Raw genomic sequence first — 17,294 nt, forward strand, 5'->3', positions numbered from 1 at the left:
GCCAAGAAACTGAAGAAGTCAGCATTAGTTTATTTTTTTAAGTAGGACGTTATATATATTTTTTTACCTATTTTTTCTATTAGGAATGGCATATTTAAAGCTCTCATACGAAAGTATACTTTTATTAGTTTTGTTTCTGGATATCAATATTTTAGGAGAAGTGATCTTTAAACTCGGTAGATCTATCCTTTCCAGCTAGAATCATTTAAGAATCATTTTGCGCCTGTTAATTTATGACAAAAGTCAACCTTTGCTGGCCATTTATAATATAAGGAATACTCTAAAGACCAGTTTATGACGATGAAAACATTTAAGGGAATGAGGTAACAGAATAACTCAAATATGACGTCCTACCCTAGAGAAGGAACTTTCCAAAAGATACCTGTGTTATATCATCTTAGGCTATATATGAAAATGCGGATTTGTCAAAAATTATATCATTTTTAATATTATATTTTGTTACTTAAAAAGGAACTAGATATGGTGATTTCCTTTCAAATGAGCCAATTCCCAACATTCTACAAACGCTTGTTTGGTAGGATCTCATCTGCGATGGGGGGGGGGGGGCAAATCAATGTTTCCTAAGCGAAGAAGTGATTTCCCTTGTTGTTCAAAGGACATGTAATTCTCCAGCATATGCTGATCCCAATAGTGCAGCTTTCATTTCAATCCGACACCATTTTCGAGGAGTTTCAGGGTCTTTTTTCGAAATTCCCATAAATTTGTTTTCGCAATAAATGTTTACTATTATGATTCGCTGAATATAAAAAACTGTCAATCCTGAATCAGCTTTAAATGGTGATATTTGTTCACTTGACATTTTTTCAAAAGTTTTTCCTAACTTACGTTTAATAAAGGCCGTCTTTAAAGACACGCCTGCTACAGAATCTGATTCAACTTGATATTTTAGTGCAATTACAGATATTAGTCGGATTTTATTTAGGGGCTCAAAATATAATAAAGGGAAGTTAACGTGCTATTATTGTCAAATGTTTCTTTTTAGACTTTATACTGAATTAAAGCTAAAGCATCGTATAAGACACTGTAAGCGGCATGGATAAAAGTCTCTGTAAATGGTTAGCGGTGTCAAGGTTATCATGCGTTTCAGCTGGAGCCATAGCCGTAAGACCTAGAGATACAAAATTAATTTTTTCAGTATCTGAAGTAAACATGACGTATTTTCCACGAAAACCTTATTCTGAACCACCGCCAACCCACAGGAAAATGTATGTGGATATTCTTATTTCGCCCAAAAAAGCAACCTCCATTCTTCAGCCGCTTTACTTCACCTTTGTGCAACGTTGGGTAACATCCCTGCTCTTAAACAATTCGTGTTCTTTGCATTTGTTGTAATACCTACTACACAGGAAGTAAATTTTGTAAAATCCAAAATTAAGTTTGAGATTCTTTTTCAACAAAATACCAGGAACTTTTCATAGAAAAGTATATTAAATTGAAGTGTGTATCGTTTTTGGACGAAGGATGAAAGGCTGCAAAAATAATAGGAAAAAAAATCACACACGGCTCAGCTGAAGGTAGGCCTACACAAGATTTTTTTTTCTTGACGGGGTCACAAAAAACTTTAAAACCGCATCAAACATTTGTTTATATTGATTTTTTGTTACGTTTTTACGAATCGGAAAGACATTTTTTTGGACGGGAGGGGGTGCTCAATCCTCTAACCCCTCCCCGTGGATAAGGCTTTGGGTACTAGTGTTCAGTTAGGCCTACTTAAAAGGGAAAAATAAAAAATTATGAAAGCAGTTTGAGTGAAAAAAAGCAGTTAAAGTGAAAACACTTTACTTTACTTTACCCCCGCCCCCTATATATATATATATATATATATATATATATATATATATATATATATATATATATATATATATATATATATATATATATATATATATATATATATATATATACATATATACAGCCCAAATCATACACTTCCGATGCATTATTGCATTGCCTGATTTCGTTGACTTTGCTTCTTTACCGTTAAATATATTTGAAGAAAAGAATGAAGCATGGCAAAAAGTACCTACAAACCCAGCCACATACAAGGTGTGGGGGAGTGTTCTTAGTCCCATACCTCCTCCCTCCAAATATCACCCGATTAGTCTATTATATTTTCATACTATTTTTACATGATTATAATTTTAAAAATTATTGTCCATCCTCCAAAACTACATCCTGTAGCATCCAAATACAAGACGTAATTATGTCAATTAATAACAACTTCGTATACACATGTCATCGTGTACCAAACAGCAAAAAGGGCAGCACATGGCAACAAATAAAAAGGAATCAAAGGATTAATAATGAAAATGGCAAAATAGCTTTACATCTGCCCACTTGACAGTTAACTAGCAACCAATTTAAAGCACACAACAATCAATCCTACCCAAAAACCATTATTACAAACCCCAGACAAAACACAATCATGAAAAATATAGTGCTCATCTCATGTAGTGACAACATCCATACAAACGGAACCCCAGGGGAAAAAACGAGTTTTCATATAAACCTAATTGCTTTCTGCTTCAAAACCACCTGGATATAAGTCACTGATCAGGTCTTATCCAGCTTATTACCAGGGGGTTGGTTGCCTTATACTTTGAAATTCGAGCTAATGTCTGATTATCAAAATTGTGGCGTCTTTTTCTTTCAATGAGTTATTTACAAGGTATTTCAAACAGGGTAGTTTTTTAGAAGCTTCCTAACGTTGTCTATGAGAAACTCATAATCAGTTTGATACAATAAAATGATCCACAATTTTCAAAAGTGGTTTAGCCTACCATATATACGAATAAAGTAAAAGGGGACCCCTTTTCAGTACTGGTCCAGAAGAGCACGCCACCGCCCACAAGTGAAAATCAAAAGAAAGTTTTTTAGTGCACGGGAGAGATTTAGACTCCCTTTCGACGAAGGGAATTCTCAGATACCCTCAAGTTTGGGTTGTGCTCACATCTTAGTCTAATGTCATTGAGGCCATCAATAAACGCCATAATCAGTATTTCATTGGTGATACATAAGAGCTAGAGAGTATGTCTCTTTTTTGGCATATTTATATAGTTACATTAATGTAGCAGCTTTCAATCCAAACATAAAAAAATCTATTGAATACAAATTTATGCGTAATTATTTCCAAGAAAAAGGAAATAAAGTCCTCTTAAAGAGCCAAAAACAAGATCAAACTTTGAAAATATTGTAAACTAAGAAGAAACAAATGGATCCCGAGATCCTGATTCAAACTATAAGCCTAAACCATTAAACTTCAGCCCCAAAAAAGTCCTCGAATATCAGTAAACAGGGCTTTCAAGAAAAGTTTTACCTTAGTTTTCAGTAAGGAGCACGATATTGAGTAGTGGTAGCATTAATTTAATTTCTAAAAAAAAAAGAAAAAAAAAAAAAAAAAAAAAAAAAAAAAAAAAAAAAAAAAAAAAAGACAAAATCAATCGGTAGCACACCAAAAGCGTAGCTTGCATTGGTGATTTCTCTTTTCATGATATATATATATATATATATATATATATATATATATATATATATATATATATATATATATATATATATATATATATATATATATATATATATATATATATATATTGAAACGAAACATGTGTAAACGTATTTAAACGAAAGGGAACCTGGACTAGAGGATAAAAAGACGTAAAAAAAAATGCCTTCCAGTGGCCTGCTTTACATATAATAGGTTTTAGTACAGAAGAGAAAGTTTTCTAGTGGAGAACATTTTGCCAAGGTCAAGATATTAAGTTTCCGACCCTCCCCCAGCCTTGAGAAACCCTTGGACTGTTATATTTCGCTCTAAAAAAATGTTGTAGGTCCTTCACAAACCTCACAAAGGATACAGGTGTAGCCAAATAAGGACTCTGTGTTGAATAGGTCCAAATGAGGCACACAACAGAGGGGGGAGGGGTACCAGCCTAACATTAGAAATTTTGAAAATTTTAAAACTGTTTGGATTTTTTTTTACAACAGGGACCCAATTTATCTCGATGACAAAGAATATTTCATTATTATCTATTTTAAAAATACAACTAATGCTAAATTCTGTTTCTCCCAACGCAGGTAAAAAATAAGTGGCCCTACCCTAATACAAAATCCAGATTGCTACTCAGACACAGTTCTGCATAGCAACACGGATACTTACGTTTACGGACGGGAAACAAAAGAGTACAGTGAAGAAACACAGGTGCATTGCGTGTAACTTGCGATAATCCATACTATCACTTACATTTTTTTTCCATGACTAATAATTTAAATTTGAAATTTTTGGCGCCTGTTTTGATCGATTATTACGTCAATGTCAGACACGATTTATGTTAGCCATCATATTACATCCAAAGGCAAAAAAGACAGATGTTTTTACGCTTCTTTCAACTTTTTGCTAAAAGCAAGACATCCACAATTTAATTTTTTTTCGTACATTTTTTTTTTTTGGGTAGGCCTGGGAATGCAATTAAAAAGGAGATTTTAAGTAATACGATTTCTTTTTACGGGAAAAGCGAAGATAGGCAGATATAGCACACATAGGAGAAAAAACATGGATAAGCATAAATGTGTTTGCGATAAATGAACTAAAATATGTTAATTATGGATGGATGACGATCAGGGCATATGCAGAGAATTTCTAAAAAAAAAACATTTGTATTTATTCAAATTAATGGAAAATTAGACCCCCCAATCCATAAGCTAAATGGTTACTCTGATCATAGTCTTTCTCCAGAGTACAAAAGTAAGTTTAATATAAAAAGAAAACTAAAAAGCTGAGAAATAAAAGAGGGAAACAGCTTTTTTTGAAAAAATAAAAAAGCAGACAAAAAAGTTCGAAAAGGACTAAAAATACAGACTAACACCCTACAAACCATAATAAACAGTGACTAATGAAAACAGAATACATATCTAAATGCAGGTAAGACCTATGTATGCCTATGGTTAGAGATTATTATAGACTACAGATATTTTCATGGCTGTAGAAGGTAGAAAAGTAACTCTGTACGATAAACTGCTTCAAAAACATAAGAAATGGCAAATTATGTTGCCACAATCTCGCCCGTCTAACAAGTGCCACAATCGTTCTGTATACATGTTATTACCAGACCAAAATTCAAATAGAACTCTGGGCATCAACCTCTACTCCCTCGCTCCATATGTTGGCTATTAACTGTGAGAATGTTTCCTAGCCTCTTTTTTACTACTATAGTGAAATATCAAACTTAGTAACTATCCCAACAATACTGTTAAAGCATTGGGCAACTTTTTAAAAGAAACTAAACCCAACACAACTTACCTCAACCAAAGATAAAGATCTAGAACATCAAAAACGGCTTCTAAATGAACGAGATCCTGAATTGTAGAAGGTGGACTTATTGGCCAGCCTATTTGCCGGCACAGCCAGTCGAATGTCATTGCTTCATTGCGACTATATTGTCGAGCGAACTACAAGAAAATACACAGAATAATATCTAAAAAGCGTAAATTTCTATTAAAGGGGTTCGAATTTGGGGAGAAGGCGGCAAAATAACAAAACGGATAAATTATAGGACATTTTAAAACAACAGAAAAAACCATAAGGTTTTGGTGATTAGGATCTATCCATCTTCTAACGTGCCTGTCTTATAGCATGCCCTTCTTTACGTTAAGTAAAAAGGGTTATTATTACAACCTTTTTGTAAGATAGAATCTGATCAAACACATGCACAAAGACAGTGTTTTACCCTCCCCAAATAGCTCAAGTTGGTAGGATTTTCCAACAACTTAGGATTTTTTTCGTAGTTCAAACAGTTCACATTTTTCTGAATTTAAAAGCTTTTCTATTTAAAACTAACTATTGAGCATTTTCTTCAGGTAAATTTTCATAAGGGCGCAAATTCTTCTCTCTGTAAATTTTGAAGAATAACCTTTCCTGGCATTTTCATAGAAATAAAATAGAAAAAAAGTAGACGCTTTCCAATAAGATTTTAACAACATATTTTTGTACCTTTATTTAAAAAGATTAAAAAAAAAAATACTTGTCTCCTCTTGAAAATGTAATTTGTCCCCTTAAAAAATGTTATAATAATTTTATTTATGATCTCGCAGTATCATGCGGTAAATTATATTTGGCCACGACTTGTTGAACAATCTGAACATTGTACTTTCATTTTTTAACTTATTTTATGCCCCTTAGTGCAATACGATCAAACTAAAAACTGCGTTAAAGTCAACGGAAAGCAAACACGGTATTTCAGATAAAATCGGTAAGCGACAAGAGTGTGCTGCCACCCCTGAGTTGTTCAAGTTTTTCACAGGACACATTATGACCCGAACAACCGATCACTTGTCTTTAGACCTTCAATGCATAGATAGAATGTTGACCAATGTAGACATCACAAATTACCTTGCACTCGGTGCCACGTCCATACAACAGCTGACAGATACTCTCAATGGACTGCAGGAAGAAGCTGCAAAAGTTGGGCTTAAAGTTAACTGGCAAAAAACAAAGACAATGGCGGTCAAACCACTAGGCCCAGTTACATCCCCAGACTTCTCTAAAGTCTGTGTAGTCCTTCTTGAAGTTGTAACTAACTTCACCTATCTTGACTCTATAATTTTGAGTAATGGCACGTAGAAGAAAAACTGGGTAACCGAATCGTGGAAGCTTCTTCTGTCTGAAGACTGTCGTGGAAGCCAGGGTTGCCGCCCCTAGTGATTTATCACTATTTATAGTGATTTTTTATATTGCCTAAACAGAAAAATTACTGAATTTACACGTAAATCACTTGACTGTTGAAGAAAATCACCACATCAACCAGAACATCACTAAAATCTAGTGGTTTTTGTAACCAGGTGGCAACCCTGGCGGGAGCCCGAAGACTCAATACCGATTGGAGAATACCACTTGCATCTAGGCGCACTAAGATACGTAAATATAACAAATCGATGAAATTCGCCCTATTCTATGATATCTCCTCCAATTCACCATCTTGAGTATTACAGACGCCTGTCAAACGAAACAACTCCGTTGAACCGAGGGTTTCATTGGTAAGATTTGGTAAATACGTTCTGAGACCATACTGGCTATGCATGACTTATGAAAACAAAAAAAGGAAATTAATAAATGAAAAGAGAAAAAACAAATAGGTGAAAAACTAGGATTTTATCAGCCAGTAGCAAAATATGAAAAACAAGCAAATATTTCGACAAGGACCTCCGCCAAGTCGTCCTCAGTGCTCAAAAAAAAGTAAGAGGAAAAAAAAGAAACAAAGAAGAAACAACAGCAAAATCTAACCTTTTTAAGTGAACTGCATGAGAGGAAAAAATACACTGAATCAAACAACAAAAACCAACTCGAGATCAATGAAAGAGAAGTTACCAATTAGATTGAATAAGTATCCTTTGCCTTGCAGCAGATTTCGCCTGTCTATAATTTCGGTTTTTATTAGATTAAATAAAAAAAGCAAGTTTTTTTAACTGAAAGTAAGGAGCGACATTAAAACTTAAAACGAACAGAAATTACTTCGTATATGAAAGAGGCTGCTTCCTCATCAACGCCCCGCTCTTTACGCTAAAGTTTGACTCTGTCTCTCAATTCTTCTTTATAAAACAGTAAAAAACTTTAGCGCAAAGAGCGGGGCGTTGATGAGGAAGCAGCCTCTTTCATATACGAAGTAATTTCTGTTCGTTTTAAGTTTTAATGTCGCTCCTTACTTTCAGTTAAAAAAAACTTGTTTTTTTTATTTAATTTCTGAATATTTTTGAATCAATGCATGTTTTGATTTTGGCTCTCCGCAGAGGAATAATTAAAACAGAATTTGCTTCTTTTTTTTTTTGGCTAAATGGCTTTCTCATAATTTTGATCGAATGATTTTGAGAAAAAAAGAGCGGGGGAGGAAGCCTAGTTGCCCTCCGATTTTTTGGTCAATTAAAAAGGCAACTAGAACTTTTAATTTTTTACGAATATTTTTATTAGTAAAAGATTTACGTATCTTATAAATTAGCTTACGTAAAGAACTTTTGTATTCTCATATTTTTATTACATATATGAGGGGGTTCGCCCCCTTGTCAGATCCTCGCTCTTTACACTAAAGCTTACATTTTGTCCCAATTCATCAAGAATGACCCCAGAATCACAAAAGCCGTAGAATAAATAGTTGAAATTACTAAAAATACTTTAACGTAAAGAGCGAGGTATCAGGAGGAGGTGAGCCCCTCAAATGGGTAATAATTTCTGTTTGTTTTAAGTTTTAATGCTGTTCCTTACTTCCAGCTGAAAGAACTTTTTCATATTTATTTTTTCATTGTGTTTTTAAATAATGCTAGTAAATCCTGCGCTCCCTTCATGGAGATTTTCTTCCCCCATGACAAATTATCGATGGAAAGTTCCCCCAGCATATCCCCCTCTTCTCAACCCCTCCCCCAACCAAAAAAATCCTCCTGAAAACGCCTGTACACTTCCCAATAACCATTACTATATGTAAGCATTGGTCAAAGTTTGTAACTTGTTGCCCCTCCCATGGGGACTGTGGGGGAGTAAGTCGTCCCCAAAGACATAGTTATAAGGTTTTTCGACTACGCTGAATAAAATGGCTATCTCAGAATTTTGATCCGTTGACTTTGGTAAAATAATTAGCGTGAGAGGGGGCCTAGGTGCCCTCCAATTTTTTTGGTCACTTAAAAAGGGCACTAGAACTTTTTATTTCCGTTAGAATGAGCCCTCTTGCAACATTCTAGGACAACTGGGTCGATACGATCACCCCTGGGAAAAAAAAACAACAAAAAAACAAATAAACACGCATCCGTGATCTGCCTTCTGGCAAAAAATACAAAATTCGACATTTTTGTAGATAGGAGCTTGAAACTTTTACAGTAGGGTTCTCTGATACGCTGAATCTGATGGTGTGATTTTCGTTAAGATTCTATGACTTCTAGGGGGCGTTTCCCCCTATTTTCTAAAATAACGCAAATTTTCTCAGGCTCGTAACTTTTGATGGGTAAGACTAAACTTGATGAAACTTATATATTTAAAATCAGCATTAAAATGCAATTCTTTTGATGTAGGTATTGGTATCAAAATTCCATTTTTTAGAGTTTTGGTTACTATTGAGCCGGGTCGCTCCTTACTACAGTTCGTTACCACGAACTGTTTGATATACGGACAGGTTGTCTTAAATTAGACTGGGCGAAAATATTCATAGAGTCTTTTAATATTAAATTATTATAAATTGGGCTTAAGGAAATATCTCCCGTATCTCTATTTATAGCCAAATTTCTATTTATATATTTGTTGTTTTGTTTTTTTATCTCAATTGCCTCTTTAAAAGATTGCGGTAGGCCATTTACGGTATATATTAAAGTTGTCTCTTCAAAAAGAACTAAATGGTCAGGATTTTCGTATATATGCTGGGCCAGAGCTGAATCAAAGTTGTCGTTTTTATTTTCCAATCTCAGGGACTTGTCTATTGAAATTTTGTGTTCTTGCAATCGTTCCCCTAGTTGTTGATGGGTGCTTCCAATGTAAAGTTTTCCACATGAACACGGGACTCTGTAGACATCACTATCTAGTATAGGGTCCGTTTTATCCTTTCCCGAGTTAAAAAAATGTTCAACTTTTGTTCAATTTTGAAAGAAACAGAGAGATTATGTTTTTTTTTAAATATTTCCAAGTTTGGCGCTGAGTTTCAAGACGTATGGTAGTGAAAGTTTTTTCAAAGCTGACCAATAATGAACGGTAACAACATTTCTCGTCAAATCACCCTCCTTGTGTAAAAAGAGGGGTGGTAATTTCTTTAGTCGACAAGGTTCTAAAAATATGTTCACGTAATCATGCAAAATCCAAGTTAGATTATGTTAAAGATATTCTATTCTGCAATGGCTACCCAATCAACCTCATTGAAAATACAATAGATAGATGATTAAAAAACAACAAACACGAAAATAGGGAGCCCGTCCCCCTTGATTCAATTACACTGGCAATTGAGAAAAAAACGTTACAAACTTTGACCGTTGTTTACATATAGCAAGGGTTCTTGGGAAGTGTAAAGACGTTTTCAGGGGGACTTTTTCGTGTTGAGGGGGGGGGAGGTAGGTCGAAGGAGGGGGTTATGTGGGAGGATGTATTCATGGAGAAATTTATCATAAGGGAAAAGAATTTCCATGAAGGGGCTGCAGGATTTTCTAGCATTATTAAAAGAAAACGATGAGAAAATAAATAATAAAACTTTTTCAGCTGGAAGTAAGGAACGTCATTAAAACCTAAAAAGAACAGAAGGGTTCATCTTCTCCACCATACCTCGCTCTTTACGCTAAAGTATTTTCAGTAATTTCAACTATTTATTCAACGGCCTTTGTGATTCAGGGGCCATTCTTAAAGAATTGCGACACAATTCAAGCTTTGGTGTTAAGAGCAAGGTCTTGACGAGGGGTAAACCATCTCATATATATAATTGAAATATTCAAATATAGAAGTTCGTTACGTATATTTAATACTATTAAAAACGGTCGTAAAAAAATAAATTCTTCTAGTTGCCTTTTAAGTAGCCAAAAATTGGAGGGCAACTAGGCCTCCTCCCCCACCCTTTTTTATCAAAATCGTCCGATCAAAACTATGAGAAAGTCATTTAGCCGAAAAACAATCAATATGCAAATTTCGTTTTAATTATTCATGTGCGGTCAGAGGCGCCGTTTGGGCCAAATCTTGGGGTGGGCATGAACTCTATCTTGCCCCCCCCCGACTCACTTCGTGTCGCGTAAGAAAAAAATGCGGGTTTTGGCAGGATATCAATCGAATATTCTAAGTAAAAACGCATTTTCAGCACCCGTGTGTTGCTTGGAAATGTACTGTAACCGAATGTGGAACTCAGTCACACTGACCTCTAAGATTAATTATAACATCGAAGATCACAATCAAAGAGGTTAAGTGATTAAACTGAAAGTGAAAAATTCAACCAGACTACAGGCTGGCCTTCTTCAGCGAGAAACTTTCTTATTTAAGTAAACAATACGTTGGTAAAAGTAATCTTCATCAACACGCTGAGGGTTGTAACCAAAATCTTGGTTTTACTTCAGCAGAAATCTTTCAGATCAAATATATTTACAAAAAGGAAAACATAACAAGAGAAAAAAAATATTACAACACTCAAGGTAACAAGGGGAACCGCCGAAGTTTCATCTTTGCAAAATTGTCAACAAGCTGGTCATAGTCCAATTTTTTACTAAACCCGTCTCTACAAACATCAAAAGGAGGTGACTGAGACGATCGTCTCCTGTGTAGACTGCAGGTAGTTTTTCACTATTTCTAGGCTAGAAAACAAACGCTCATTGCTTGCTGTTGTCACAGGAAGCGTGGCAGCAATACGAAGTACTTTAAATACTTCTGAGTAAGCCACTGGTAATACCTGAAGATGGTCGACAATGCCTAGGAAGTTTTCCCGCTTTTTCTCATTATCCAGCAAGAAACGCTTGGCAATACCAGCTTGAGATTCGAGAAGAATTTCGTCGATATCCAGCTCGCCGTAAAGAGCGGAGAAACGCTTGAGCAACTCGATGTCCATAAATTTGGTCGAGCTTGGACCCAAGGCTTCGAATGTGCTCAGCACTGGCAATTAATCTGTGAACCTTCTGTCAAATTCGGCTAGTAGATGGTCGAAAGTCTTGGAGTACTCTCGCTTCATTTCATCCACCAAAGTAGTAGTCCGATTTCCAGATTGGATGGAGTTCTTTCCTAGCGTCAAAGTTGTCACAAATTGTTTCAGATGCTAGGTGATCTTTTGAGTTCTAATGCTAATGGCTATTAATACCTTTGTATTTACCTAACTAAAAAGTTAATAGGCTTAATGATGTAAAGTCTTCTACTTCTCTCTGTGCTCTCGTCTTTGGAGTCTTATGGTTGCGCTGGCCTACAATCTGGGGTTCGACTGGTAGAGGATGTCAAGCGTCTCTAACTTTCATAAGGTTTTTAGCGTCGAACATAAAAATGTTTATTTACACATATGATGCAGTAAATGTACATAAAACGAGGACAGAAACAGAAAAAGAACTGACTCGAGTAATCTAAAATGGTGGCTTATATTCACTAAAACAAGGAAATAAACATCAAAACATTTGACAGGAACTGACCTATTTTAATCTGTCAACTTAGAGGAATTACTGCAAATATTCAGAATTTATAATATTAATATAATCATCTAGAAAATGGGCATTTGACAGAACTTGAGACTTGTATTATGTATCTAACCTACTTTCAAAGTTTACAGTGATTAATAGCAAACAGCATAATTACCCCAAGGGTCATCAGGTAATTATGCTCTTTGGTTAATAGAAGTGCAGTAATTTCAAATTAATTGGACAGAACAGATTATGTTGGACATAATGGATTATTATGGCCGGTAAAGGGCCCTTTGTGGTGTAAGCTTGGGCCCCCTGGAAAATCTGGAGTGGGCATTTGCCCACCTGTGACCCCCCCCCCCAAAAAAAGGCGCCTCTGTGTGTGGTGAGCCAAAGTCAAAATATGCATTAATTCTAAAACATTCAGGAATTAAATGAAAAAAAACGAGTTTTTTTTAACTGCAATTAAGGAGCGAGGCGTTGGGGAGGAGACAACCCCTTTCATATACGGAATAATTTCTGTTCGTTTTAAGTTTTAATAACGCTCCTTACTTGCAATTAAAAAAAAACTTTTTTTTATTTAATTTCAGTAAAAGATCGCGAATCTGGTGATGGTAAATCTCAAGATCAGAGCTACAGTTCAGCTGGATATACTGGAAAAACCTATTATGTCTACTGGAGACACTCGAGAAACCTATTTAAGCCTCATTTATAATGAACTAATTAATTCTGACCGATTTTTATATAAGTCAACAAAATCATATTTTGCAATCTAACCTTACCTTAGACCTTAGTTCCTCCAGAGTCATCGGTGGCGCATAGGGCGTCGACAAAGCCTCTCCATTCTTCTCGCATTGGTGCTGCAGCGATGACGTCTTCCCATTCAGGTATTAGTGAGGTGCCGGCCGTCCTCAGATCTCGGTCATGTGTTCGTCTCAATGTATTTTTGGGGCGGCCTCTCTTTCTTCTACCGTCTGGCTTCCATTCATAGGTTATTCGAGGAAGGTGGCTCTCTTCCATACGAAGAACGTGTCCCAGGTATGTCCACCGCCTTCTTTTCAGCAACTCAATGACTGGAGGTTGACCTGTTTTTCTGCGTATTTCTGCATTTGTAATTTTTTGTTGCCAACTTGTATTCACCATTCTTCTGAGGCTCATATTTTCAAATGCAAGGATCCTTTTTTCAAGCTGGGTGTTTATTTTCCAACATTCACTTGCGTAAAGGAGAATTGAGAGCACACTGCTATTGAAGAGTCGAAGCTTCAGTCGCATTGAATATTTATTACTTCTCCAAATAGGCTTCAATCTATTGAAGGCACCTGTAGCTTGTCCAATTCTACGTTTAATCTCGGTCGAGATCTCTCCATCACAATCAATCCAGCTACCCAGGTACTTGAACTCCTGGACTTGTTCTAGATCTTTGTTTTTGCAATGGAGAACAAGTGGCGAGGTTGTGATGGCCACGCTCTTCGATTTGTCAATGTTTATCTTTAGCCCGACATTCTCGGTAATAGTGTCAAGCAGCTGCTGCAACCGTTCTTTAGACTCTTCGAGAAGGACAACGTCGTCCGCGAAGTCCAGATCAAACAGTTGTTTGTTGCTTACTTTTACCCCGTAGCCCGATGCGAATCTCAGGGCATAATCCATTATAATTATAAGAGCATGGGGGAAAGTACACATCCTTGACGAACACCAGACATGATCTTGAAAAATCTGGTTGTACCGTTTTCGGTCTTTACGCAACATTCCGATTCTTCATAAAGCGCTATAATCATATCTACTATTTTCTCGGGAATTCCGTAGTATTTCAAAACTCTCCACAAGCAATCTCTGTCAACTGAGTCAAATGCCTTTTCAAAGTCAATGAATAGGAGGTAGAGCTTCTTGTTCCATTCTTTTGATTCTTCGACAAGCATTCTCAGTACAAATATTAGATCAGAACAGGATCTCCCAGTTCTGAAACCATGCTGCTCTTCTCGTAGAGTTGCGTCTAGTGCTTTCCGCAGACGCTGCAAAATGATGAAGGCTAATAGTTTGAATGAGACAGGGAGAAGATTGATGCCTCTCCAGTTATGGCAGTTCATCAAGTCTCCCTTTTTGAAGAGTTTGACTATAATGCCTCTGCTCCAATCTCTTGGGACCTTCACTAAGGTCCATATTTTGGTGAAGAGAGAAAGCCAAATGGATATGCAGGTACTAATTGAGTACTTCAGCATTTCTGCTGAAATGCCATCAATACCCGGGGCTCGTCCATTTTTTAACTTCTTTGCTGCATGCATGATCTCCTCAGCACTCGGAGGATCTGTATTGATGTCTAGATACATAAAAGGGATATCAGGTACGTTAGCTTGGTCGCAAGTTCTCGGTCTGTTCAGAAGTTTTTCGAAATGGGAAGCCCATCTCTCGTCAATTTTTTCTGGATCAGATATAATTGAAGGGTGATTCGGCTGCTTTGTTTTCCTACCATCTCATTTGTCAATCGGTAGACAGTCTTGGAATCACCCTTCCTAGCAGCTTCTTCAGCTAAAGCTGCTTTCTTTTCAAGGAACTGTCTCTTGTCCTTTCTTGCACTCTTTTTTACCTCTTTATATTTTTCTTTGTATAATTGTTTTGTTGCCAGCTCTGAACACCTTGTAGTATCTATGAGCATGGCTTGCTTAAGTGCCTTTCGTTCGTCAATCAGTTTCCATGTTATGTCAGAGATCCACCTTTCCTTTGGTTTCTTTCGGAAACCTAGCTTTTCTGCGGCAATCGTCGTGTATGCACTTTTTATTTTCTCCCATTTCTCTTCGACACTTTCTGAGTCATTTGCCTCAACAGGCAAGGCATCAAATTTGTTCCATACAGAGATACAGAAATCTCTGCGGATTTTTTGATCCTGTAGCTTGTCCGTGTCGTACAGTTTCTTCAGATCTTGCTGTGTCTTTTTTTGGGCACGTAGTTTGATCTGTAAGTGGGCGATCATGAGCGTGTGATCCGACTGGGCGTCTGCTCCTCTATACCCACACACGTCTAACAGGCTTGTACGCCACCTTCTGGCGATCAGGAAATGGTCGATCTGGTTTCGCGTTGAACCGTCTGGAGATGTCCAAGTGTACTTGTGCACATTTTTATGCTCAAAGAGTGTCCCACCAACGACAAGGTCATTACTTAGCGCGAAGTCTACTAGTAATGCACCATTTTCGTTAATCTGGCCAAGTCCATGTGGTCCTAGGACTTCCAGACAGTACTTGCGATCGGTTCCTACTTTGGCATTCAGATCACCAACAACACATAGAACATCATGTTTGGGGATGTCTTTGGTGACAGCTTGCAAGGTTTCATAGAAGCTATCTTTGACATCATCATCCACCTCATTGGTAGGAGCGTAGCATACAATGACAGAAAGCATAGTGTGTGTTGTAGCAAATCGTGCAAACAAGATCCTTTCGTTTATTGGAGTCCATTTCAGCATTGTTCGGTATGCTGCAGGGAACATCATAAGTCCTACACCTGCCTGATGATGGTTGTCCTCTCCGCTATATAACAGTACATATCCATGATCTAGTGTTTCTTGGCCTACACCTTTCCAACGTATTTCACTTAGGGCTAGTATGTCAATATTATATTGCTTCATCTCTCTGAGAACTTGCTCAGTTTTTGATAACTGACTCATAGTTCTCACGTTCCAGAAGCCAATTTTTGTTGGTTGTTTCACAGTCAATAATCGTGTCCGGGGGCGTGCTGGGTTCGTTATCAGGGGGGAAGATAATTCATCCGAGGCATTTATCGACGTTTCCGTTGCTGGGGCTTTTTTACAGGGACAGGTAGCAAACCTGTCGCCCAACCCTCCTCCTTCATCCTGGCTTGGGACAGGCTGGCATTATCCATGACAATGACAGGCGGAGTATTCAGTTACCCTTTCACCGTTACTTTGAGAGGGTTTTCATATTTTAGTTTTTGTGTTTGTTTTAAAGTTTTTTTTATATTATCTTTAGATTTTTATCATTTTTTTAATACCGTTCACTGAGGACGGTCAAGCGGAGGTCTTGACCGAAATATTTGCATGTAATCTACGTTTTCACTGGCTTGTATTATCTCCTTTCACTCCTCTTTGCGGTTTTTTTTTCGTTTTGTCATGATTAGTCAGTGTGGTCTCAGAAATTATTTGTTAATCCTAATGAAATATACCAAAATATGACGGAAATATAATACTTTATTAACAAAACTATGGAAACAACAAAGAAGATAATGCAAAACAGGCCTCTCAGAACGCATTATATTAAATATCTAACTACCTCTATATATTAAACGTTTAATTAAAATATACCTGCATAGTACTTTATCTCGCTCAGACTAAGCTTATTATCTCCAACTGGACACAGAAAGCTGGTTTCACTGCATATCAAGAACAAATTGTGGTCGTTATAACACGTAAAAACTCATTTTATAAATAAAATAAAAAAAAACATTTTTCAAAATAAATGTTTTCGTTTGTATTTCTAGATTCTGTTTCTCTTTTTAATAAGAATACAAAAAAGAAACAACAACAGATTTTTCGGAACCAAGGGAATTATTTTTGGTTGTTCATCTTTTTTCCCATGGAAATACAAATAAGATATTTCTCGCAATCTAGGGGGCAACTACACCCCCCACCCCCTAGTTGGTGTCCCGGCGTTTACATAATAGTCACTCAAAATAAATCCTTAACTCCATAACTCATCTGGGCAGCCTATGGCCAAGTATTATCTAGCGCATGACTAGTCTATATGTAATTACAGCTAGCACGCTTCCTAGGTCGTAACTCTTTCCATGCTTTGCATAGCGAAATAACCTGCCATCTTATTTTCAAAAAAGTTTCCCCGGAGCGTAGGAGAACAATTCAACAATAGTGCACTTGCAATCAATGACTAGGGGAACAATTCAAAAGCTATTAATTAACGCGCCTCCTGCTTTGCATATGTCCATTACCTGCTTGCAAAAGCTATTTACTAAATGTTCTCGCATTCCATAAGGACCACATAATGCTACAAATATTTTTATGCATTCTTTATCAGTTAACGGCCGAGTTAAACATCGTTTTAAAATATGCAAAAAAATGTCAATGAAAAAGACGGATGGACCATATAAAATCCATTAAAGCTCCCTTCATTTCACTACCACCATGCACATTTTTAAAGTCTGAAATCAAAATTGAATTA

General features: G+C 36.6%; 1 protein-coding gene across 2 annotated transcripts in view; it reads right to left on the minus strand.

Moving 5' to 3' along the window:
- The window catches only part of LOC136037939 (ATP-dependent RNA helicase SUV3 homolog, mitochondrial-like), a 377,602-nt gene that overhangs the window by 155,060 nt on the left and 205,248 nt on the right, over positions 1 to 17,294 (minus strand). For both annotated transcript variants that reach the window (XM_065720820.1, XM_065720811.1), the window contains exon 9: positions 5,321 to 5,469. In XM_065720820.1, the coding sequence (XP_065576892.1) occupies positions 5,321 to 5,469 (149 nt within the window). The remainder of the gene's footprint in view (positions 1 to 5,320; positions 5,470 to 17,294) is intronic.

This window comes from Artemia franciscana, chromosome 2 (genome assembly GCF_032884065.1).
Source record: "Artemia franciscana chromosome 2, ASM3288406v1, whole genome shotgun sequence".
Classification (NCBI taxonomy): Eukaryota; Metazoa; Arthropoda; class Branchiopoda; order Anostraca; family Artemiidae; genus Artemia; species Artemia franciscana.